Below are 23669 nucleotides of genomic sequence, written 5' to 3'. Positions count from 1 at the left end.
AAGTTTTTAATAATTAACTAAAAAAATTGCTAATATATTATAAGCAAAGTAATTATATTAAAAAAAGGTGCATGCCAAATATGATTGCATTATTTATGGTTTGGATAATTTGGTGACTTGTATTCTTATTTTTAATCATTAAAAAATGAATAAAAAATAGGTCACCCATTCACAACCGATTCTTTAGACTTTTAGATGCTATTTATTTTTATGTATTTCAATATAAAAAAAACTTACAAGATTCTTGTATTATTTTTGTTGTTTTGTTAAAACCCGTTTGATTTGGTTTATAATACAAGATGAACCACTTGGTTGGGTGCTAAATTATTAAAGAATCCAAATTTTAATATCCAAGAGTTATTAAATTAAATAACCGGTTTTAACTAACTAATAATCAATGAAATTCATTAAATTTCTCTCATTGTTGTGTGTTTAATTTTTAATTTATTAGATTTCACTCACTTTATGTTCTTATTTTTTCGTCGAATTTGTAACATCCAACTTTTATGTCAACTCATATTTTTGAAATGAAAACTTTTATATAAATCACCAATTATGAGTTAACTAGTGTTTACCTAGACACGATTCAATCCGCAGTTTTACTTTCATCTACAAATACAACCAATACATAAAAAATAACATTATTTTTTTTTAAAATTCATTATCCGTGTCTCCGACAGCGTAAACAAGTTTAGTTTTTTTACCCTATTTAGGATTTTTTGTAATAATAAATTTTCAATTTATATAATAAGTTTTAATTTTTTTAATTATCAACAAATAAAAGGTATGGCTACCTATAGGCCCCGTACGTCAGTGATCACATACAGCGCCGGTAGCCCGTGCCCACAATCTTTTGTTCTATGCACCTTAAAGACACCACGGCATAACCCGACTAAAAATTATTCAAACTTAAAACCTTATTATCTATGGATGAGCCCGGGACGGTATCAATACCGACCCAAAATCCCGAACTCGAAAAAAAATTAAAATATTTTGCACCGGTATGTGCGATTCGGGTTCGGTCACGGTATTTCGTGCAAACTTCAAAATATACCAGTACCGTACCAAACCATACCAGTATTGAAAACTCAAAATTTGATACCGAGTTACCGAAAACACTCATTTCTACTTCAATCTTCATCCCAAATTTTAACTTCCTCTGGTTGCATAAATAAAACCTAAATGTAGTAATAATAAACATTTAAAGATTAAGCATCTTTTTAACAAACCCAATCCCCAACAAACACCACCTAACCTCATTTTCAAGTCTTCAATTTTCTATTTGACCCCCAAATAATTTATAATATTATTATACCTTTTATCATCAACAACATATCAAATAAAGCAAAGGATAAGAACCCTTCTTTCTCTACCTTTTCTTCCACACTTTTATCACCATTTTCTTCATCGAATTAAATTAAATTAATTGTTGCAAAAGATGGAGATGATGATGTATTACCCACTTGGAAGGTCTTCTTATGAAGACTCTTTGAAGGTTATTGAAGCAGATATACAACATGCTAATGCTTTGTAAGTTCAAAATTTTAGTTTTTTTTTAATCAAGTTATGATTTTTTTTCATGGGTTTTAGTTAGAAGATGAAAATTAAATGAGTTGATTTTTGTGGGTTTGGTTTAAGTTAATTTTTTTAAGCTTTTTTGATCAAGTTTTGATTTTTTTTTATTTCATGGGTTTTAATTAAAATATGAAGATCAAATGAGTTAATTTTTGTGGGTTTGGTTAAGCTAATTATTTATTAGCTTTTTTGATCAAGTTTTGATTTGATTTTATTTTATTTCATGAGTTAATTTTTGTGGGTTTGGTTTAAGTTAAAAAATTTAGCTTATAATTATTATTTTTTTTCATAGGTTTTAATTTGAAGATGAAAACTAAATGAGTTAATTTTTGTGGGTTTGGTTCAAGTTAAATCTTTTTGCTTTTTTGATCAAGTTCTGATTTTTTTTCATGGTTTTTAATAAGAAGATGAAAATTGAATAAGTTGGTTTTAAAGGGTTTGGGTTAAGTTAAATTTTTTAGCTTTTTTTGATCTTCTGGTTTGAAATTAGTTTTTTTTTAATCTTTTAGCATCAAGTTTTGATTTTTTTTTTCATGGGGTTTAAATAAGAAGATGAATCTTGCAGAAAATAGATGATGAAAAACAAATAAGTTGATTTTTGAGGGTTTGGTTTATGTTAAATTTTTAGTTTTTTTTTTTAATCTTTTGGTCTGAAATTTAGGGTTTTTGATTTTTTAGCATAAAGTTTTGATTTTTTTCCATGGGGTTTTAATAAGAAGAATCTTGCAGAAAAAAGATGATGAAAATGAAAAGAAAAAAAAAAAAATGATTTTTTTGGGATTTGGTTCTTATCAAGATGCTAATGTTGGTTACTTGCTTTAAATTCATGTGGAAATTTTGAATTTCTGTTGGCCTATTGAAATTACTGCTTATTGTTTTTTATTAAATAAGGTTTGAAATTTTGAGTCCAAGCTGTTGAACTCCTATGTTGTTCTTGGTTCAATTTTGACTTTTGACTTTTCATAGCTAAGCATTGATAATATGTATAATGGGAGTTAGAAAGACCGAGCCCGAGCCCGCTTTATGTAGCTCGTTTAACCAAAAATTGGTTATGTATTGAACTACCCCTGTATATATGCGAGAATCGCATAGACAATTATACTTACTGTTGTAAATGTGATACATAAGACAGTTTTTTGAATGGCTATTTCTCATTCCATCATTGTTCGCCTTTTCAAAATATAACGTCTTTTTTTTTGTATTTCTGATTTTATGGTAGAACAATGTTAGTTTGCAATGAAATGGCAAGTGTGATTATGTGAAAAATATATATCTTTTATTGCACTGTTGTATAACTCAACCGTTCAAACCATTCAAGTTTGTACCCAAAAAAAAAAGGAAGTTTAATCGGTTATAGAGAGCGGGATCAAGAAATGCAGGAAAATGACATAAACCAATGTCAAAATTTTCTTTTTCTACATTTTTATTTAATATTCTGATTATTTTTTCTGGTACTTTAATTTGCAGGGCTGCTGCAATTCCTAGAGCCAAAGATGGTGCGCGGTTTCAAATGAAATTGGTTCAAGATTCATTGACACCTCTAATTATGTTCTTGTTACAATGGATAGATTCTTCTTGCGCGTGTCTACTTCCTAGATACTTAAATCTTTTCCATGTTATTGTTTACAAGGTTGGTTTTTGACTGATTCCCAATTTATTAGTTATGTGTGCGTGTCTTATAACGCAAAAGAGTTACCATCTTTTTGAAGAAGTTATATTCATAAATAATTTGTCAAATAAGCAAATGACGTTCTTTATAGGTATATACCGATGGGAGACCGAAGATTTCTAGACATGCACGGAAGGCAACTGTGAACGACTTTTATGGTTAGTAATTCTATCTCTACGGGTCAAATAGAAAACGGTTTGACCATGGTCAAACAGGCTAGTTGGCCAGAAAGTGTTTATAAAGCAAACCGCCTTTTCTACTTAGTCTAAAGATTTAGATTGATGTTGTAATAATATTTTATTTCATTCATAATTAACTGTAATTTGTTCTGACCAAAAAAGTGTTCGCGGCCTCGCGGGTCAACTCAACATCCAATTTCATCGTATTCAAAAATCTAGATTCTTATTTGAATAATACTGCTTTTTATGGACATAATTAACTCAACAAATCTTTATATATTTTTATTTGACCCAAAAAAATGTGTTTGTACTAACTACTTTGTTTAAATTAAATACGTGCAGCCATCATACTACCTTCTCTTAGAAGGCTACATTATGACTTGGTGGAGCTCGATAACGGCCCGAAAGAAGAGAGCACAGAAATGCAGATATCGGGCCCCAAAAAACTAGAAAAAGATGAAAAGTTCACGAATATTGATTTGGAACGAGAAGATGAATGTGGGATTTGCTTAGAACCTTGCACCAAAATCGTCTTGCCCAATTGCTGCCACGCAATGTGCATCAACTGCTACCGCGACTGGTAATATTATTATACATAAGTAATATAACATCATGCATCATTGATAGGGGTGTAAACGAGCCGAGCCGAGCTCATTTACGTCGAGCTCGGCTCGTTTAGAGCTCTATTTTTAAAGCTCGAGCCCGGCTCATTTATTAATTATTTAATTTATACTTTTTTCAGTTATTTTTTACATATATTTATAATAATATTTTTTTGTATATAATGTAATACATATTATTTAATTATCTTTTTCATAATTTAATTATAATAATAAATTTTTTATAATAAATGTGTATTAAATGAATTAAATAAAAATTGTATAAATAAAAGGCTCGTTTAAGATCGTGATTTTGATCGAGCTCGATATCTGAAGCTCGGGCTCAGGCTTAATTCTTAAACGAGCCTCAATAAAAGCTCGACCCCGGGTTCGAGCTCATTTAAGCTCAGCTCAGTTTGAGTTTTTAGCGAGCTGGTGTCGAGTAGCTCACAATGGCTCGTTTAGCCACTTAATCATTGAGTTTTATAGTACAACGCCACGTTAATCATTTAAATATGTTTCCAAATTTGCAGGAACTCGAGGTCAGCATCATGCCCGTTTTGTCGGGGCAATATAAAGAGAGTAAAGTCACGAGATTTATGGGTTCTCACGTGCAACGATGAAGTCATCGACGCGGATCTTGTTTCAAAAGAAGATTTGGTTCGTTTCTATTTATACATCAATAATCTCCCTAAAGATTCTTCGGACGCCCTTTTCTTCATGTTTTACGAGTATTTAATATAATTTCAACAAACTAGAGAGTTTGATGTATAGAGGGCAAAATGGTCAAAACATCACAAAAAACCGACCCTTAAAAAATGTAAATAGCGGTCGGTTTTAATTGTAAGTGTATATTTCTTCCAAATTGTTTTAACAGAAATAAATACAAACTTGTTCATTGCTATTTTAATCTATATCTTTGTACTGTGCAACTATTCGGTCCGGTCCGGTTGGGCCAGATTGGGCCGGGCCGGGCTATGACAGGCTTTTTTTGTTTTTCGTGATCTCTTCAAATGGTGGAGACGACACCATTTGAGGGCAAAATGGTCAAAACACCACAAAAATGCGAGTAGTTTCCGGCTGATAGCTAGGTTATTATTATTATTGTTGTTGCTGTTGTTATTATTTTTATTATTATTCACTGTTTTAATTGATATGATGATTGTGATGAATTGATGGCGTGTGTAGTGTAGTTACTGTAGGTTTTTAGGTTAGTTGAGCTTAGGTGGTGTTTGGGATTGCTTATTTTTTACCAACTTAACTAATAAGGTGTTTGGGATTGCTTATATTGTGAGAGGAAAAGTTCCGTAAGTTACACTTTTGTAACTGATTAACTTAATGAAAAGTTATAAGGAGGTAAAATAAGGAATCCCAAACACCCCCTTAAATTATAGCAATTAGTTTCCAGTTGATAGCTAGTTTTCACTTTATTATTATTATTCACTGTTTTAATTGATTTGATGATGTGTATATTGTAGTGCCTGTAGTTTTTTAATTTAGTTTAGATTAAATTATAGCAATTAGTTTCCGGCTGATAGCTAGTTATTGCTTTAGAGTCGATTATACGTAATGCATATATGTCAAAATGTCAAATGTCATAAGTTTTACTAATATTTCTAACAAAATACGTGAATATCAAATTATTATTATCATTATTATTGTTGTTGTTGTTGACTGTTTTAATTGATTTGATGATTTTGATGATGTGTATATTGTACTTACTGAAGGTTTTTTAGTTTAATTTAGATTAAATTATGGTAATTAGTTTCCAGCTGATAGCTAGTATATACATAATTATATGTCAAATATCAGAAGTTTACTATATTTTTATCAAAATACCTATCGACTAGATCCAAGTAATCCTCGAGTGGCTCCGAGTTGACCAATGACTCGATCCAAGTAATCACTGAGATCTGGTAAAGGATTATTTATTCACTGTAGTATAGTTTTTTATTATAGCAAATAGTTTCCAGATGATAGCTAGGTTTCACTTTATAGTGGTTGCATAAGTCGTTAGGCGCTGCATAGTCGGTTGACTGTGGAGTTGTGAGTACTCGGCTTAGGCTGGGAGTTCTTGGACATGGTAAATTATAAAGAAATTAGTTTTCAGGAAATTATATATATGCCAGATATCATGAGTTTACTAATATTTATAACAAAATACGTGAATAACAATATAAGTTAAAAGGATACATGTTAAAATATTGAAGTATTTCAAAAATATATAACCGTTCTTTAGTATTTTTGGTCGACTAGCTCTGAGTTGACCGTCTAGAACCAAGTCATCGTCAAGTAGCTCTGAGTTGATCATCGACTAATCCGAGGAATTGCTGATTAGATCCGAGTTCGAGTGCTATAGGCCGAGTTGGAGAAAATCGCTTCGGTAGGGTGTCGAGTAGCGAGTAATCACCGAGTACTCGGCCGAGTTGACTGAGTTTTACAACACTGCTTTAGACAATTGATTTTGTGGTTGATTGACCTAGCTATTGACTTTAGATTGATCATAGTTGGTCAGATCTTATGATGCATGTGATGATGACATGATTGAAAATTAAAGGTGCTGAAAGTTGAAATGCTCATAATATATTGTAATATTCTATTAGTTGTAAGTTGAGTTAGTGAATTATTAGCATATAACAACTAAGAAAGCCTAGTCAATCAGTATACACTTATAATTTATAAATTTTAATGATGTGTATATTGTAATTGCTGCAATTTTTTAGTTTAGTTAACCCAAATAGAGCAAATAGTTTCCAGGTGATATCCAGGTTCCAATTCAAACACAAGTACACAACTGATTTTTGTGATTGAATGATCTAGCTTTTGACTTTAGATTGATCATAGTAATTTATGATGCATCTATATATAACCTAAATGATATATTAAAGGTGCTGAAAGTTGAAATGTTCAATGAATTTGTAATATTCTGTTAGTTGTACGTTGAGTTTAGTTAATTAGCATATAAAACCTAAGCAAACCTAGTGTATATTGTAATTCCTGCAATTATTTAGTACACGCTAATAATTTATATAACTTTTGATGACGTGTATATTGTAATTTCTGTAATTTTTTAGCTTAGTTTAACTCAAATAAATCAATTAAGATTTATTATGTAGAATTGTAGATAAGGTTTATTGTAATTATCCTTATCATATAAGAGTCACAATTAGTGAATTAAATTAGGTTTCTTTGTAATTATCCTTATTGTAATCCTATAAATAGTTGACCAATAATACACAATATCTTACGAGGTTTTTACTTAGCAGAATTCAATTGTATATGAGTCATGTCACTAACATTTATAGAACAATTCCTCCATAACTGATTAAAAGTTTTGATGTTGATCAGTCTGAAAAGAAGCACACTTTTTTTTTGTGTCCGTTAAATCATTTTTTAATTGTTTTGTTTTCACTAGTTATACGAGTGATTGGTTTTCTGAATCATTGTACTTGAGTTTTCATTGTAAAGTAACAATATTTTTGCAATAATGATAAAAAACAGTTGATTTTTTAAATATATAACGGTTGTGATAATATTTAATGTCAGCCAAAGGAGAACTGAAAGATGAAGAAGAGGTATCAAAGGCGCAACTTGGAGCATTTTTTGCAGCTATGACAATCCGTGCAAATGCATTTCCAGAACCGACTCAATGGAGTGAAGGTGAAAGGCGTGCAATAGATGCATACTGGCCACATTTAATCCGGGCCCTACCATCAGATATAATCTTTTTAGCTGATCCGGAAGGTTCTATAATGAGACTTGGGAATTCAATCGGCCCACAATATGTTGGTAATGGGAGTTATGAAATGAGACTTGTGGGTGCCTTGAGGGAAGTTTTAGCCGGTGGTCATCTTGGTTATGAAGAAGTTCAAGGTGTATTGAAAGATGTTCTTCCTTTGAAACCAGAACATGGTACAGGTGGCACTGTAAGCGAGTCACTGTTGTCAGCATTTTTGATTGGTCAACGAATGAACCGGGAAACAGACCGTGAGCTAAAAGCATATTGCCTTGCATTTGACGATGAGCTTGGTACTGGTTAATAAAGTGCGTAACTGAAAGAATATTAGAAGTAGAGGTGGCAAAAAGGCGGGTTGGGCGCCTGGGATTGGGTCAACAGGTTCTGGTCAAAATGGATAGTTTTTTTTGTGCTGGTCGGTCAGGATCAGGTTGATTGCCTTTCAAATATAAATACAAAATAAAATATTATTTTAATAATAATGTACTCTTTTTTTCAATTATTAAAAAATAGGCTGTTCATACATGTTAAGCTAATATTTTTCGATTGATTTTTTAAAACATAACCTGAATTGACCGATTGTAAGTTAATGGGTAAAATTGCCAACTCTAAATGAAAATGTATATATATATTTTATATCTTTGATTTTTGTGATTTTATGTATAATTAGGTCCTTTGCCGGTAGCTGATGTTAGATCATTGACTCATTATGGTGAACCTTATGATGGAAACACACGATTCTTCAGAAGCACACTGTTTGTTGCTGCTGTTAGATCCTGTTACAATGAGGCATGCCTTCTCCATGGTGTTGATTGGATGCCACCGAAGGTATTTTCTGAATTACAAATATAATGTTAAATTAACCATTACTATAGTTATGGCATCTGTTAAAATAACAAGTTGATAAGAATAACTTAATAGATACACAAGTATACTTTTTATTTAATCTATACACAATGAGAAGACGGTTTCTCTAGTCAAGGGATTAAAGAAACAAGATTATCGAGAATGGCAATTATTGTAATTTTCTTGATTATAGATTACAATTTAAAGAATACATGTTTACACTATTTTGGTATGGTACTATGGTGTATGCCTTCAAGATTTCAGTTTATATCAGCTAAAGTCCACAAGAAATTGTCAACAATTTCCCTTTAAATACTATATATGCCGTTTTTCACAACTTTGTGCAAATGATCGGACCTGGCTTTGTACAGGGTGGCATAACTGAGGAGCAGATGCTAAAATTAATGGGAGCAAATACCAGCATAACACCATTACAGGCTAAAACGCTTCTTGAGGTCATTTTTATGTCCATTTTATTTTCAATGTCACTCTTTCTCTATTTTTCATGATTTTAATACTTTAAAGTAATTTTCTTTTCAGGATGAAGCGGTTGGTTTTGCATATGTGAGTCGGTTTTGCATATGTGAGTCAACGGGAAGCTCGCCCCTCATTGTAAGTAGACTTTTTGTTTACCATATAGCATGTCAAATCATTGAATTTAACACATTTATGTGAAGTTTTATTATGATGTCATCATCTATATGGTTTTTACAGATATTCATTGATTGAGATGCGGGAACATATAAAGAAACGTCCGCCATTAGCAACATCTGAAAAGGTTCAGCAATATGTGAGGGTAAGCTTGCATTTACTTTAATTCTTAAAAGTTGTAAAATCATGTAGAAAAACAGATATCTGAACATTTGGTTTTGCGTGAAACTGTAATATTTTGTAAAAAAACATTTGTGTTATAAATTGTAGGCTACGGGTAAAGAAGCAATTGTTGCAGGATTCTACCATGAAGGTTACGAAGAACCACTTCTAATGCTCATGAAACGAAGAGGCGTTCATGCTGGTTTGGTGGTTAAGGTATGAACATTTTGGTAGTTATCTAAAGGTGACAATTTTGGCCCATTATTTGTAAAATGATAAACGGGTCAATTCGGGTTTTATGTTGCCTCTAACTGGTCAAATGAGTAATAAAAGTCCATAGGGTTTTTTCGACAACCATCCTCGTTTTTTTATTCAATTAAATTTGATGGTATTATAAAATGCAGGGCGAAGAAGGAGCACTTTCAATGACAATTAAATTAAAATCCGTAAATGCATCAAAAGGACTGCCTGTTAACTACTGTTCTGGTTTTCGCTCGCTCAACACCTCACCAGCTTATGACGTTGATGGTGAGTACAGTGAACCACTTCACCAGCTTATGTTGATGAAAATATTTTTACTGTATTAATTTTTTACTTGCTATTCTATGGTATTTACAGGAGTGTCTCGTGAGAACTTTTCGTTTGTAGTTGATGCAAAAGAATACGGTTTTGAACCGTCCGACACTCCAAGAACTGATAAATCGGTATGTTAGTTTGGCTTTTGTTATGATCTTTTTACAAAGCACTAGCCAATTGGTGGAAATTTTGACCCGCTTACTTATCAATGGGTCAATCGGGGTTTGTTTTTTCCTAGCTTTTTAAACTTTAAACAGATCATAAAAAGGTTTTCCAACGTTTATTCTTATTACATAAAACAAATCTTATGTATTATTTTAGAGCATTTACTTATCTGCTTTTTTAGTGTAAATGATTTATTTTAAACTGCTTTTTATGTGTTACCCTTTTAAAGTTTATAATTGATCTTCGACACTATAACGGAAAATTTTCAATTGAAAAAATGGGAACAAAATACATTGATAACCGACCCATAACTGACAGTTAACTGAATCCAACCCATAACTGACAGTTAACTGAATCCAACTCATAATCGACAGTTAACTAAAACCGACTCATAACCGACAGTTAACTAAAACCGACTCATAACCGACAGTTAACCGAAACCGACCCATAACCGACATGTAACCATATGGTTAAGCAATCTTCCATAGCCGAAGCTCGTTTATGGCTATGGTTATGGTTAAGCTCCCATAACCGAACCGACTTTGCACACCTCTAGTCAAACTTGACCGATGTTATGTACCACTCTCGTACAACTCCCATGTCACAAAACGTGGGTTCTAGTGTATCAAATTCTATGCATTTTAGTTAACTAAATTAGTTAGTTTATTAAGTAGTGAGTCGGTTATGTATCTTGGCTATATATTAAGTAGTGGGTCGGTTATGTAGGTAGTTTATTAAGTAGTGGGTCGGTTATGTATCTTGGCTATATATTAAGTAGTGGGTCGGTTATGTATCTTGGCTATATATTAAGTAGTGGGTCGGTTATGTAGGTAGTTTAATAAGTAGTGGGTCGGTTATGTATCTTGGCTATATAAGCCACTAGTTCTTATGTGTTAGGGATTATGAATGAAATTATTATGATTTGATAAATCAAAGTCTCTTCCAAAAATCTATGAATTCTAATCTAGTTTCTATCTATTTTCTTTGGACCATTTGATTAACGAACACGGTTCGTAACAACCGACAATAAACCCTGTTACCCAACGGCAAACGTGACCGTTTGTTACATGTATGCCAGACAGCTGATTATAGCATCTCAAAAATCATGCATAATGTTTTTGGAATTTTCAGGTTTCAAAGAACATAGAACTCGGCTTAGCAGCTCTACAGGGAGAAAAGGGCCCCGCATATGACCGGATCGTATTAAACGCTGGGATGGCCGACCACTTACTCGGATGTACAGGTGCAGAAGATGTATCAACCGCTCTTGATCGGGCCCGGGACGCCATCGACAGCGGGGCCGCATTGAACCGACTCTTGAATTACATAAAGATTTCACATAAAGTCAAATGAACATGTAAGTATTCTGGTGTGACACTTTAATTTTTGCCAAAATGAATTTTGTTTTTGTACTACATGTTAAAAAGTTAGGATACTGTAAAAGCATAGATACAACTTTTTTTTTAATTCTCATATAATTTGCAAAAACAAAATTATTTTCCTCGACCTTACACGCAGGGTACGTGTAATATTTTGGTGCCGAGGATAATCAAATTAAGTACAATCTTCGTGTTTACAATTCTTATTATAGTCCGAAACAACACAATCACCAGATGCACCATGCACGTAAACCATCAAATAAGTCGTCTATTTCAAGCTGCAACGCACAAATCCATTGTCTGAACTAGTGTTTTGGGCAAGTCGGTAAAACCCGGCGGTGGTAAAACTCAAGCATTGTCGATACTAAACGTTGAGGCGGTAAGTCAACGCGAATTCGGTTGGTTTCGGTTACTTGTTTTATTGTACTGGAACTAAATCCAAAAATAAAACAAAAAAGTTATAAAAATGGAGGTGGGCCAATGGGGTGGCGTCAGTTTGTAAAACTCAAGCATTGGTAAAATCTGGCCGTTGTTGATCCCGGGCGTTGAGGCGATTTGTTTACGCAAATTTGGTCGGTTTCCATCTTGCTTGTTACGGTACCATACAAAAAAAATCGACATCTGGTAAATTTTTGGTACGTACGTTACAAGACTGGAACTAAAACAAAACGCGGTGAGTCTACACGAATTCGATCGGCTTCCATTACGTTCGTTACGACAACAGAACTAAAACAAAACCAAAATTGGCGTTCGGTCAGTTTTAATTGCATATGTTATGGATTGAAACTAAAACAAAACAAAATGGCTTAAACCAATAAGGTGACGTCAAGTGACCCATTAGTATTTTCACCACCAAGCTTCGTGTATAACAAACGGTGACTTTGGAGTAATGATCTCAGAGAACCGGAAACGTCTTCGATTAAATCTTCAGACAGACGACTTAGAACTTCAACATCATCCTTCTGTTCTTCAACCATTGATTCAATGATGTTCTTATGGTGTTCTACCTACATCAACTTAAATTATTTGTTTTTGTCATTGCTTTATGTAGGAATTGTAAGTAGGAGGTCCGCACACATGGGTTACATAAAATAATAGTTGGTATTCCTCCTTTTACTTTAACCGGTTTACCATATTTCATATCGGCAATCTATGACATTATAATCCGCATCACTAGAGAAAAAAACAATGATTAAAATCCATATGACCCTTTAATGTTTCCCTAATTTAATGATAATGGATTTCGGTCTCAATGATTATGAAAAATTTAGTTAAATTTCTATAGCAATATATTTTTTTAATATAAAAAGTTTTAAAAATGACTAACAAACATTATAAATGTAATAACCTCATACATTGATAATAAAAAAATCACGAAACAATTCATAAAAGTGGATGAATAAGTCCAACCGGTTAACATCCTTAATTAAACAAAATACCTAAATAAAAATTAAATAAAAAAATCAAAACCAACGATGATCAATTTATGTTTTTATCGACCAGAGTCGAGACGTCGTCTACTTGTCTTCTAATCTTCGCTAATTCGCCTTAAGGCTTCAACCATCGCCTATGCTTTGTGAAAATCGCTAACAACATTCGGATCTCGGATTGTTTGAGTGTAATACCGTAAGAAAAACAAGCAGAAACAATACGCGACGCTACACTATGCTCAATGGTTTCACAGAAGCATGTTTTTATTAACACGAAACAGCAATAAAAAATGTAAAATCCAGGTTGCTTTGGAGCCAAATCACTCTATAAATCCAAAATCAAAAAAATAAATAAACTTTCGGAACTTATATTTGCAGGGTAGCTGCTATGGAACTAGCAAGACTCAGGACTTCAAATGGAGCTTTATTCTTCACTTCCTTCGCTGTCAGAGGACACGAGTCCGTTATCCAAAAGAACGTCAACCCGTTATCCGGTTGTCCTGTAAAGTTTATGGTTATTGAATTTAAACATATATTTGTTAAATCTTTTATAATCGTGTCGTCTCCATATTCCTTCTCACTGTTTCTTTCCCGCCTCTCTTTTTTTATAAAATACACCTCTTTTTTTAATAATGATTTATTTATAAAGAAATTACTTATTACACTAACAAGACACATTTATTTTATCTTGTCTTGTCTTTTATTTTAATAAACTTTGAAATTGAATTATGTAACTTTTTCTTTCAATCAAATAGTAAATGAAATTCAAATTACATTAAATAATCAATGAAATTTCGAAATCCAAGTATATATTAATTTCTAGATATATTTATTATTTTTATTAAAATCATGAGTGTGTGTGTGTGTGTGTGTGTGTGTGTGTGTGTATATGCAATACCTTTTTTCAATACATTTTTTCACCTATAAGATGTAATAAAGATATAAAATTTTTATGTATTGATATTTTCCATCCAGTGTAGTAGCTAGTGTAAAATAAAGAAAATAATATATACCTCCTGTATCATGTTTAAACCGCTCCCAGGACCGCTTAGGAAAAACACCATGGGTCACATACGCACTCACTTTTTTTGCTCCATGTTTTGCCAACATTTTCTACAAGAAACAAATAATAATATTATTATTGAAATTAAAGATTTTATATTTAATTTTAATGTGTTCTTGATTTTGTTTTGCTCACCTGGCATTCAATCAGAGTTCCACCTGACTGAACAAGATCATCAACTATCACAACGTGACGGCCTTTAGGGTCTCCCTCTTTTATGCGTACAATTCGTTGGTCGCCTTCTCTAACTTTTGCACAAATTATCTGCACAAAAAAAAATTTTTACTTCAATAAAAGTAAACAAAATTCATATAATAATTTAATAGGTTTTATGCATTAAAATACTTATTTGGTGACTTTCGACTCGTTTAAAATGTTTCCTTTTTAGCTATCTTCTACATTTTTACCGGTTTGATTAGTAATATTCAATATGAGAACATATATATTCTGAGTTATTATAGTGTTGTAATAACATTATTCTATTTCATACAACATTTAGTTTTGATTAGATTATATATTCTATCAATTCACAATACTTATCAGACAATCATATTTACTCAGTACTAGACCAAAAAGAAGGTTAAAACGGTTATATTCTATCATTCAGATGGTTCATTGAGAACATTTATTGTGTTAGAAAAAACGCCTTAAGAATATACGAAACATTAGTAAAGGAAAACATAAGAATGTATCACGTACCACTGGAAAGTGCTGTAGCTGTTTGTGAAACCGTTTCCAAGCACCGTCATCCGGAAAAGCAATCGATATCTATTTTTCCATGATGTTGAAGAAAACAAAAGGGTCTTAGACTCTTTAGAATAAAACAAGAAATAATATGCAGCTTACACTTTAAAAACGCAGAGACACAGTTGAACGAGGAAGAATGTCATATCAAACTCAGTAATTCATAGTTGACTATTTTACTATCTTAAACCGCAGTTGCTTGGAATTAATGTTAAATTAGGCTCATGAGTGTATCAAGTTCAACTTTATAAAAATCGTGCATTTCTCATTGATTGATATAGTTCTTTTTGCATTTTCTCACGAAGCAAATATAAATAAACGAACACTGGAGAATTGGACACGTACGGACCTACCTAGGCCTGTAAACGAACCGAACGTTTGGTAAACTGTTCCTGAACTGTTCGGCAGGAAATTCGTTTATGTTTGTTTATTCAAACATAGATATGGTCAAGAATATACAAGCATCGAACCAAACAGTAAAATAGATTGTTATATATGAAAAGTAACATTACATTGTCAGAGTCGGGAAGCTGTTGAAGCCTGCTTTTCAGCAAAGGGATCCCACTCTCGAAACATGGTAATACATTATCATCAAAGTAGAATCTTTCCTGCAGGAATCCATTAATGGCAAATGGTTATATAACTAACAAAATATTACTGGTCAAACAGTTAAATATAAAAAGAATAGCTTAAAATGATAATGAAACAATATTATATGGCACCAACCTGCAAGGCATGGATATCATAAATTACCACACTAGTAGGTCCACCCCTTGATATTGGAATGTTGGACAAGAATCTAGCAAGAGTGAAAGCGGTTGCAATGTCCCCTTCGTCTTCCATGCGCTCAGAAGTCCCGGTAGGGAAGAACGGGAGGACTAAAGTGAAAGATGAAATAAAGAGTTTTGGCAATGCATAACTGATTGATAGTTGCTCAAAGATAACTCCTGGAGAGCTAAATGATGCAAGGAAAGCTACATGTTCTCCTCTGATTCCATGTGCATTAGGTATTGACAAGTTTGGAAATCCATCCTCAAATTTCCTGGAATTCCAATTATTTTAATTTACTTCAGTTCAATAATACATTATAATCACAAATTCACAATAGTCACATAATCCGGTCTGTAAACAAACCAGACTCGTTTAACTTTAGCCGAATGCGGACACTTAAACAAACCAAACTTGTTTAACTTTATGTTCTAAACTAACACTTCACAAACACAAATGGACATAATTGAACATAAATTAACGAAAATAGACCAACACGAATTAAAAGTATATGTGAATAGCATATTAAAATGTATAATACCATCACCATTCACATTATCAAATTAAAATGTATAATACCATCACCATCACATCAAACATTTCAAATGCCCATACACAAAATTGACTGAACATAAACGAACAAACCGAGACATTCATTCATGCTCATACACAAAATTGACTTAACATTAATCAGTTCGTTTACAGGCCTACACATAATCACTTCTACATCCAACCTTAAATTCCATATACACACTCCAAACCTAAATCAAACCTAAACGATACTCACATCAAATAACAGTATAATTCAGCTCCAATTGAAAAAATATAAACAAACGTAAACTATAGTACACAAACTTCCATACAGACTCCAAAGTCCAAACCTAAACAACAATCACATCAAAGAACAGTATAATTCACCTCCAACTAAACAAATATAACCAAACGTAAACGTATCATACACAAACTTAACTAAATGTTCGGTTCGTTTACATGCCTAAACATAATCACTTCTAAAATTAAACCTAAAACACCACACACGCTCAATTCACACACATTAATCAACAATCACATAAAACAAAACCATAAGTCACCTCCAACTGATACTCCTCAACTCAATCGCATTGAATAAAAGCATAATTCACCTCCATCTGAACAAATATACATGAACATAAACGAACCGACACATCCGTTCATGCTCATACACAAAATTGACTAAAAGTTCTGCTCGTTAACAGGCCTACACATAATCACCTCTAAATTAAACCTAAAATTCCATATACACTCCAAACCTAAATTATAATCATATTTTATAAGAGTATAATTCATCTTCAACTGAACAAATCTAAATCAAACCTAAACGTATCATACACAATTTCGACTCAACTTTCGGTTCATTTACATGCCTAAACATAATCACTTCTAAATTAAACCTAAAACTCCGTAGACACTCAATTCACACACATTAAACAATAATCAGATCAAATAAAAAGCATAATTCACCTCCGATTGAACAAATATAACCAAACATAAACCTATAATAAACAAATCTAACTAACATTTGGTTCGTTTACAGGCCTAAACATAATCACTTCTAAATAATCAAACCTAAAACTACATATTCGTGTTGTATAGGAGTATAATTCACCTCTGATTGAACAAATATAAACGAACAAACCGAGACAATCGTTCATGCTCTCTTCTAAATTAAACCTAAAATTCCATATGCACTCCGAACCTAAATCAAACCTAAACAATAATCACAGGCCTGCACATAATCACTTCTAAATTAAACCTAAAACTCCATAGACACTCAATTCACACACATTAAACAACAATCACATCAAATAAGAGTATAATTCACCTCCACTTGAACAAATATAACCAAACGTAAATATATACAGGCCTAAACATAATAGCTTCTAAATCAAACCTAAAATTCACACAAGTTAAACACTAATCACATCAAATAAGCTCATAATTCACCTCCAATTAATACTCCGGAGCTCAATCGCATCCGACTGCGCGGCAATTGAACAAATATAAAACACCATACACACTCAATTCACATCAAATTCACACAAATTAAACACTAATCACATCAAATAACATCACAATTCACCTCCAATTAATACTCCTGAGCTCAATCGCATCCGACTGCGCGGCAATCCGCTTCGCTAGAGCTTCCATTTCCGCCGCGTAGAACAAACACACCTTCTTCGAGCTTTTCAATCCGGAACTCATCGAAGCAGATGTTGCCGTTGTCGTCGTCATCACCGGCGGCTTAAGTATAATGTGAATCGGATCACTTCCGGCCACGCAGTCCACCGTCCACTGCTGCTTCTGTTGCTGTTGATGCGTGCCGTTGTCGTGTTGACAGTAGACACGGTAACGGTTGGTGTTAATGGATCGGCGAGTGAGAAGAGATGAAGGAGTAAATGTAGGTGTGAGTTTGTTAGGGTTTGGGAGTGTGTACGGTGGTTGAGTGGTGGCCATGTGGTGGTGTTGGTGGTGGTGGCGAATAATTCGGTTAGGATACCGGTGGGTTGTTGGAACGGTTTTTGCAAGATTTTTGGGATAGAGCATTGGAGTTTGGGTGGTTGTACGTTGTGCATTGGAATGTGTACTTTATTATTGTATAAAGTAGGTTTATAGTGTTCAGAATACTTTTAAGTAGATATTATGTCACGTTTTAAAAAAGTGAAGTTAAAAAGTTGTTAAAAACATTCTTTTTAAGTAAAAGTAGAGATGTGTGCGGTTCGGTATGGTGTTCGGTTAAAGCCAAACCAGTTTGAATTCTCATGTTTAGCAACCTTGTTTGATGTCACGCTTGGGTGGTTGTACGTTGTGCTGTGGAAGGTGTACTTTGGGTTTTGATTAGGATTGGAGTGTTCACACATCTTTTGACTTGATATTGTGTCATGTTTAAAAAGCGTTAACTAAAACTTAATGATGCTCCTTCTTGAGATTAATAAAGCAAAAAAAGAAATTATTAAACTTTTTAAATTGGTAGGGTGAGAAGGTATTAAAGCTTTTACTTTCTCTTTAATTCGTCCATAACGGAAAAAAACCATCAAGGAAATGTATTAAAAGCTTTTTAATGTTTATTTATTTTCGATTTGGCTTTAACCGAACACCACACCGAACCGCACCGCACACATCTCTACTTTTACTTAAAAAGAATGTTTTTAACAACTTTTTAATTTCACTTTTTTAAAACATATAATATCTACTTAAAAGTATTCTGAACACTCTAATCCTACTTTACACAATAATAAAGTACACATTCCAATGCACAAGGTACAACCACCCAAACTCCAATACTCTATCCCAAAAAACTTGCAACCGTTCCAACAACCCACCGGTATCCTAACTGAATTATTAAAAAACTTTGAAACACACATATTTTCCACTTATCTAGTTGGTTGTTTGATTTATAAGGATATATTCTTGTTTTCTAAAACTAATTGTATGTTTAGAAGTTGAAAAAAATGACGTGACAGCTAGAAGGAATGTGTGTAGTATACATCATTAAAAAGTGTTAGGGCGTTCGTAGTGGAGCGACTGAAAACATTTCTTATATGATCTCCAATGGCGACATCGTCTCTTATATGATCTTATCCCTTCGTCCTCACCCCACGTCAACCAAACCCATGTATGTGTTACTAAACTAAGGGGGTACCAAGTGTTACTCTGCTCAAATATCACATGTGTAACTAACTCCTTTATTTTAGGTAGAGGTGGAATATCAAAATGACGGTAATATAATGGGTATGTTTAGCAAAACTAGCTGGTAGTTGTTAGCTGATAGCTGGTGGCTGTAGCTTTTTAGATATATTTAGGTGTTTGGTAGAGTAGCTGAAACTTTTAATAAAATGTATAAAATGACCGAAATAAACTAAATAACTAAAGAACATAATACTAAACGTAATCACACACACACTGATATATACATTATATATGTGTGTGTGTGTGTGTTTCTCAAATAAATAAAACATGGTTATTTTCAATCAAATAAAACATAGTCAATACCAAACAGTCGAGAATAAAATATAATGTTGTTATATCGTTATTGTAGTGCATTCCATATCAAAGTAGCAATATTGTTGCGAACAAATTTCATCTCATTCATTGCTCCTTCAAATAGACCATTGGTGCCTGTGTCATGGTTACTAACATCATGAAGTTCATCTCGTGGTATGTAGTTTGGATGTTGCTCCATTGTAGTAAACATTATATCTTCTTGAGAATTATGTATATAGTTATGCAATGCAAATGTAGCCATGATAACATCAATTTGTGTTTGAACACTATACTTGGGCATTGTACCAAGTATCTTAAATCGTTTCTTCAAAATTCCAAATGACCTCTCAATATAACTTCGTAAAGATGAATGTGAACGGTTGAAAGCTTCTTGCATATTATTCGGGGGCTTTCTTTGAAATTGAGATTGATGGAATCTTGTCTTGGAATATGGAACAAGATATCCTTTTCTGCATGGATATCCTTTATCAACCAAATAATATCTGCCTGACAAAGGAGTTGAAAAACAAAAGACGTTGGGATTTATTAAAAATAACAAGGAACAGTTCCATATATATGTTTAAACAATTTTAAATATTACCTCCAGGTGGGTGTGGGAAGTTGAAATTACTATCCTGGGTTGCGTTAATGAAAACACGTGTGTCATGTGCTGAACCCTCCCATCCGATCTATACGAATGTGAAACACATATCGAAATCACATGTTGCCATTACGTTGAAAGTTGGTACCCCTTTTCTACCAATATAAGGTAGTTGTTGACTCTCTGGGATGCAGGCCCCTATGTGTGTACCGTCAATACATCCGATACAATCCTAAATATAATTTGAAATGAGTTAAGTAACAAAATAAACAAGCATGAATGACATTAATTAATTCAATACCTTGAAATACGGCATGATTCTTTTGTCGTTCAAGATTTGAGGTGGTACAAATTCAAAAGTTGGATCTTTTGGTCTTATAATGTCGCGTGCTAGACCTTGAAAACCTTTATCTCTACCGGATATTGCCTCTAGAACTTCATGAAATGCTCTACTAATAGTCTCCCCAAAACGTTGAAAATGCTCCTCAACATCCATGTTAGATACTCCCAATGCCAATGTATACAGAAATATCCCCAGCTTCTAACAAGTTGACATTCTATCACTCGATTGCAATCCATAATTTGATTCAAGCTCTCTACATAATTTCATAAACACGTTTGGATGCATTCTGAATGCATTTACACATCGTATAGGATTTCCATTCAAAACTTCCATTATCCAAGCCTGCCCCGTTTGTGATGATGTCATGCATGGTTCCTTGTATATATGCTTATAATAGTATGCAGCAACTAGATCACTTATATAAGTTGAATCCAACAAAAATTTATAACAATGCAGTTTGTGCTTCTTCTTGCTTGTTTCATTATTCATAATAACCCTGGTAATAAATTCAATATCAGCTTAACATATAAACACATAACTAGCTAATATATAAACACATAAATAGCTTAATATATAAAGATGTAAATAACATTCTCAAATAAATAAAAATTAAAATGAAAAGATATCAAATAACTTCCTATATATTCATGCCACTAAAACATCAAGGTAAAAAACAATAAATCAATCCAAAAGAAATAAAGTTCAAACAAATAGAGACAATAATGTCTTTGTAGCATATCCTCAAAGAAAACTTTAGTCGGTGAGCCTTTGCTTTCGTTGCAGCCACGCTAACCTACTATGATCATGTCGCACATTTATAAACATTTCTCTTTTCACGGGATCTTCAAATAAATCCATTGCAAAGAACCACAACTCCTTATCTTCTCTCACTAATCCTGCATCTACCATCTTGTTAAGCACACCTATAGCAGCTTCAATACTCAACTTACTACTTTCATTGAGTTTGGAAGAATCTAATTCTAATATTTCTAGAGCACGTTCTTGATATATATTACTTTGAGTTAAATGGTCTTTAAGTATTGAAGCCCCCAATGAGTCTCTCCCTTTACGTTTCATCTTAACTGGTTTAGGCTTAGTGTTTACTTTAGTAGGGTTCTCAAAATTTTTTGCAACCTCACTGGCAGTTGATGTTGATGCATCAGGTTGACGTACTTCATTCAAAAAGTCACCGAAGAAAGTATTTTCTAGAGTTTTCAAGTTTTCTAGATTAGAAGGTGTATCATTGTGTACTTGAAAAGCATCTCCATTATCACCTTATTCAACATTGTCATCTTCAAGGTTCTCCACATGCACCTCACTGAATGTCGTTGGATCCATAGATGGCGCCACACAATTTTCCCCACTAGCAACAACATCTCCAAATAACTGATCCCACTCTTCTTGTAGTTGTATAGATGGTTGATTATTTTGAATTGCTAGAACTTTCGAGTTTTCCTACATAATTAAACGGTGAATCGTTAGTTGTCATTCTGCATAATTTAGTTTAATAAGGATAATAAACTAAAGCAGTTGAAGATCTAAATCATCAATTAAAATCAAATTCGTCGCACACGGTTACATATCATCAATAATAATCAATCAAATCGTGACAACATATATAATGTGTAATCAATGAAATAAAAAATGGATAATAATCGAAGATCAGATTTCATACCTTTAAGCTTGCTTGAAGAAACGTGAAGGAGCGTATAGAACTTTTGTTAGTTTGGGCTGATAATTGATAAAGACGTGAAGGAAGATGGGATAGAATAATATATATACAGGAAGGCTATTTAGGTAATTATAATCCCTAAAAGTTTGTAGACTTTTATAAACGCTACTATCAGGAGCGTTTCAACATGGAGCTTTTTCTCATAATATAAAAGCTTCAAGCTCCTCTAAATAGACTCTACCAAACAAGACTTTTTATTGAATATGAGTTTTTTCCTAAAAGCTTGTGGCTAGAAGCTCCTAAAAGCTCCTTGCCAAACATACCCCCAATATGTAAAAAAATGACTCATTTAACACATGACATGAATTGTGACTTATAGCATGTTTAGTAAGGGGCCGGCGAACCCCCTCAAAGGCAATGGAGTCAAGTGACCGTTTTTGTGACAAGGTTTTAGCACTAAACCTATGCTACAACGTTCAAACATTTTGTTTTAAGACATGTTAACGGAAAGAGACGTTAAAACGTTCAAAGTTTATATGTTGCTCATGAACACATGAATGTTTTGGGTTACAAAAATATATAATATAACGGCCCATAAGTTTGAGCCCATATCTCCACTCAAACCAATTATGTTCAATCCTATTCCTAAGAATACTTCAGGCCCATGTGATAGATGATTTTCACAAGGCCCATAATGTATTGATGTTCCACTCTTATAACAGTCTTCATAGCCGGATCTTAAACACATAATATAGGTGGACCGGAGGGTCTTGAACAATAATTTATGTGAGTCGGACTCAACCCTTATATATATATATATTCTTAATTTTTCAATAAAATTACATTGTTGAGCGAAAACACTAGCTACACCCCGATCAACACAAAGATCCGCCCCTGAGTCTTAACACGTCTAAAAAACCCAATATTACATAAAAGGTTACGCCAACTTTGGTGTAACAACTGTAGTTACATTCGGTATCAGAAACTATAATCCAGTAGCAAGCCCAACAACTAACAAAGTTCTAAGTCACAACTGACCTTCAATTTCACTTATGAAGTTCAAAGTCACAAGCAATGTTCAATGTCATTAACTATCTTTAGTTTACTATCAAATGAAATTTACTTCCAAAGATCGCATCCAATGTTACCATGTCTAGCATTTTCCCCTATCATTGTCGGCCAACCTTTGTGAATTTTTTATAAGTATATCTATGTTAAAATTCCAACAGACCCTTATAAAATTTTGACACCGACCCTCTTCTGACCCATGTGAATTTTTTTTCTGAGTTTGTCACTAACCCCTTGAACCCCATAAAGAGCCAACTTGTTGACTCGTATCCGAGCATTGGAGCCCCCTAGTATTACTATATATCATTTAGTCATTATATTCAACTAAAAAAAGAATCAAACTACAATAGAGAGGCTGGTAAGCGGACAACAAGTTGCGCCGCCACCCCCTTAGGGGTTGTTTGTTTACATCTGAATAGAACC

General features: G+C 33.2%; 2 protein-coding genes and 1 pseudogene across 3 annotated transcripts; 2 read left to right on the top strand and 1 right to left on the bottom strand.

Moving 5' to 3' along the window:
• Nucleotides 1-1311: 1311 nt before the first annotated feature.
• LOC143555329 (E3 ubiquitin-protein ligase AIRP2-like) lies at nucleotides 1312-5048 on the top strand. The gene is made up of 5 exons (XM_077044897.1): nucleotides 1312-1530; nucleotides 3043-3205; nucleotides 3336-3402; nucleotides 3766-4003; nucleotides 4556-5048. The coding sequence occupies exons 1-5, from the start codon at nucleotides 1439-1441 to the stop codon at nucleotides 4764-4766; spliced, it is 771 nt and encodes a 256-aa protein (XP_076901012.1). The 5' UTR covers nucleotides 1312-1438; the 3' UTR covers nucleotides 4767-5048.
• Nucleotides 5049-7285: 2237 nt separating this feature from the next.
• Nucleotides 7286-11614, top strand: LOC143555353 (uncharacterized; annotated as a pseudogene). Its single transcript, XR_013139184.1, has 9 exons — nucleotides 7286-8051; nucleotides 8429-8586; nucleotides 8976-9060; nucleotides 9165-9216; nucleotides 9319-9400; nucleotides 9526-9633; nucleotides 9822-9945; nucleotides 10036-10121; nucleotides 11290-11614. The product of XR_013139184.1 is annotated as an uncharacterized LOC143555353 (transcript).
• A 1438-nt stretch (nucleotides 11615-13052) lies between these two features.
• Nucleotides 13053-18225, bottom strand: LOC143555352 (ribose-phosphate pyrophosphokinase 4-like). The gene is made up of 7 exons (XM_077044918.1): nucleotides 17662-18225; nucleotides 15501-15816; nucleotides 15287-15382; nucleotides 14730-14798; nucleotides 14166-14294; nucleotides 13981-14080; nucleotides 13053-13467 (listed from the first exon to the last, which is right to left on the bottom strand). The coding sequence occupies exons 1-7, from the start codon at nucleotides 18123-18125 to the stop codon at nucleotides 13334-13336; spliced, it is 1308 nt and encodes a 435-aa protein (XP_076901033.1). The 5' UTR covers nucleotides 18126-18225; the 3' UTR covers nucleotides 13053-13333.
• Between the last annotated feature and the right edge of the window lie 5444 nt (nucleotides 18226-23669).

The sequence above is a fragment of the Bidens hawaiensis genome, unplaced genomic scaffold, assembly GCF_021521415.1.
Source record: "Bidens hawaiensis isolate Kalapana, Puna unplaced genomic scaffold, B.hawaiensis_p1.1 tig00018048_1, whole genome shotgun sequence".
Lineage (NCBI taxonomy): Eukaryota > Viridiplantae > Streptophyta > Magnoliopsida > Asterales > Asteraceae > Bidens > Bidens hawaiensis.
Note: the sequence above shows the minus strand (reverse complement) of the source record. Positions and strands in the feature narration are given on the sequence as shown.

Excerpts from the sequence above, each read along its gene's own strand:
- LOC143555329 (XM_077044897.1), top strand. The coding sequence starts at position 1,439 with ATGGAGATGATGATGTATTACCCACTTGGAAGGTCTTCTTATGAAGAC. Across the intron at positions 1,531-3,042 it reads ATACAACATGCTAATGCTTT|GGCTGCTGCAATTCCTAGAG; the intron begins GTAAGTTCAAAA and ends TTTAATTTGCAG. Across the intron at positions 3,206-3,335 it reads TCCATGTTATTGTTTACAAG|GTATATACCGATGGGAGACC; the intron begins GTTGGTTTTTGA and ends CGTTCTTTATAG.
- LOC143555352 (XM_077044918.1), bottom strand. The coding sequence starts at position 18,125 with ATGCTCTATCCCAAAAATCTTGCAAAAACCGTTCCAACAACCCACCGG. Across the intron at positions 15,383-15,500 it reads ATGATATCCATGCCTTGCAG|GAAAGATTCTACTTTGATGA; the intron begins GTTGGTGCCATA and ends GGATTCCTGCAG. Across the intron at positions 14,081-14,165 it reads GAACTCTGATTGAATGCCAG|AAAATGTTGGCAAAACATGG; the intron begins GTGAGCAAAACA and ends TGTTTCTTGTAG.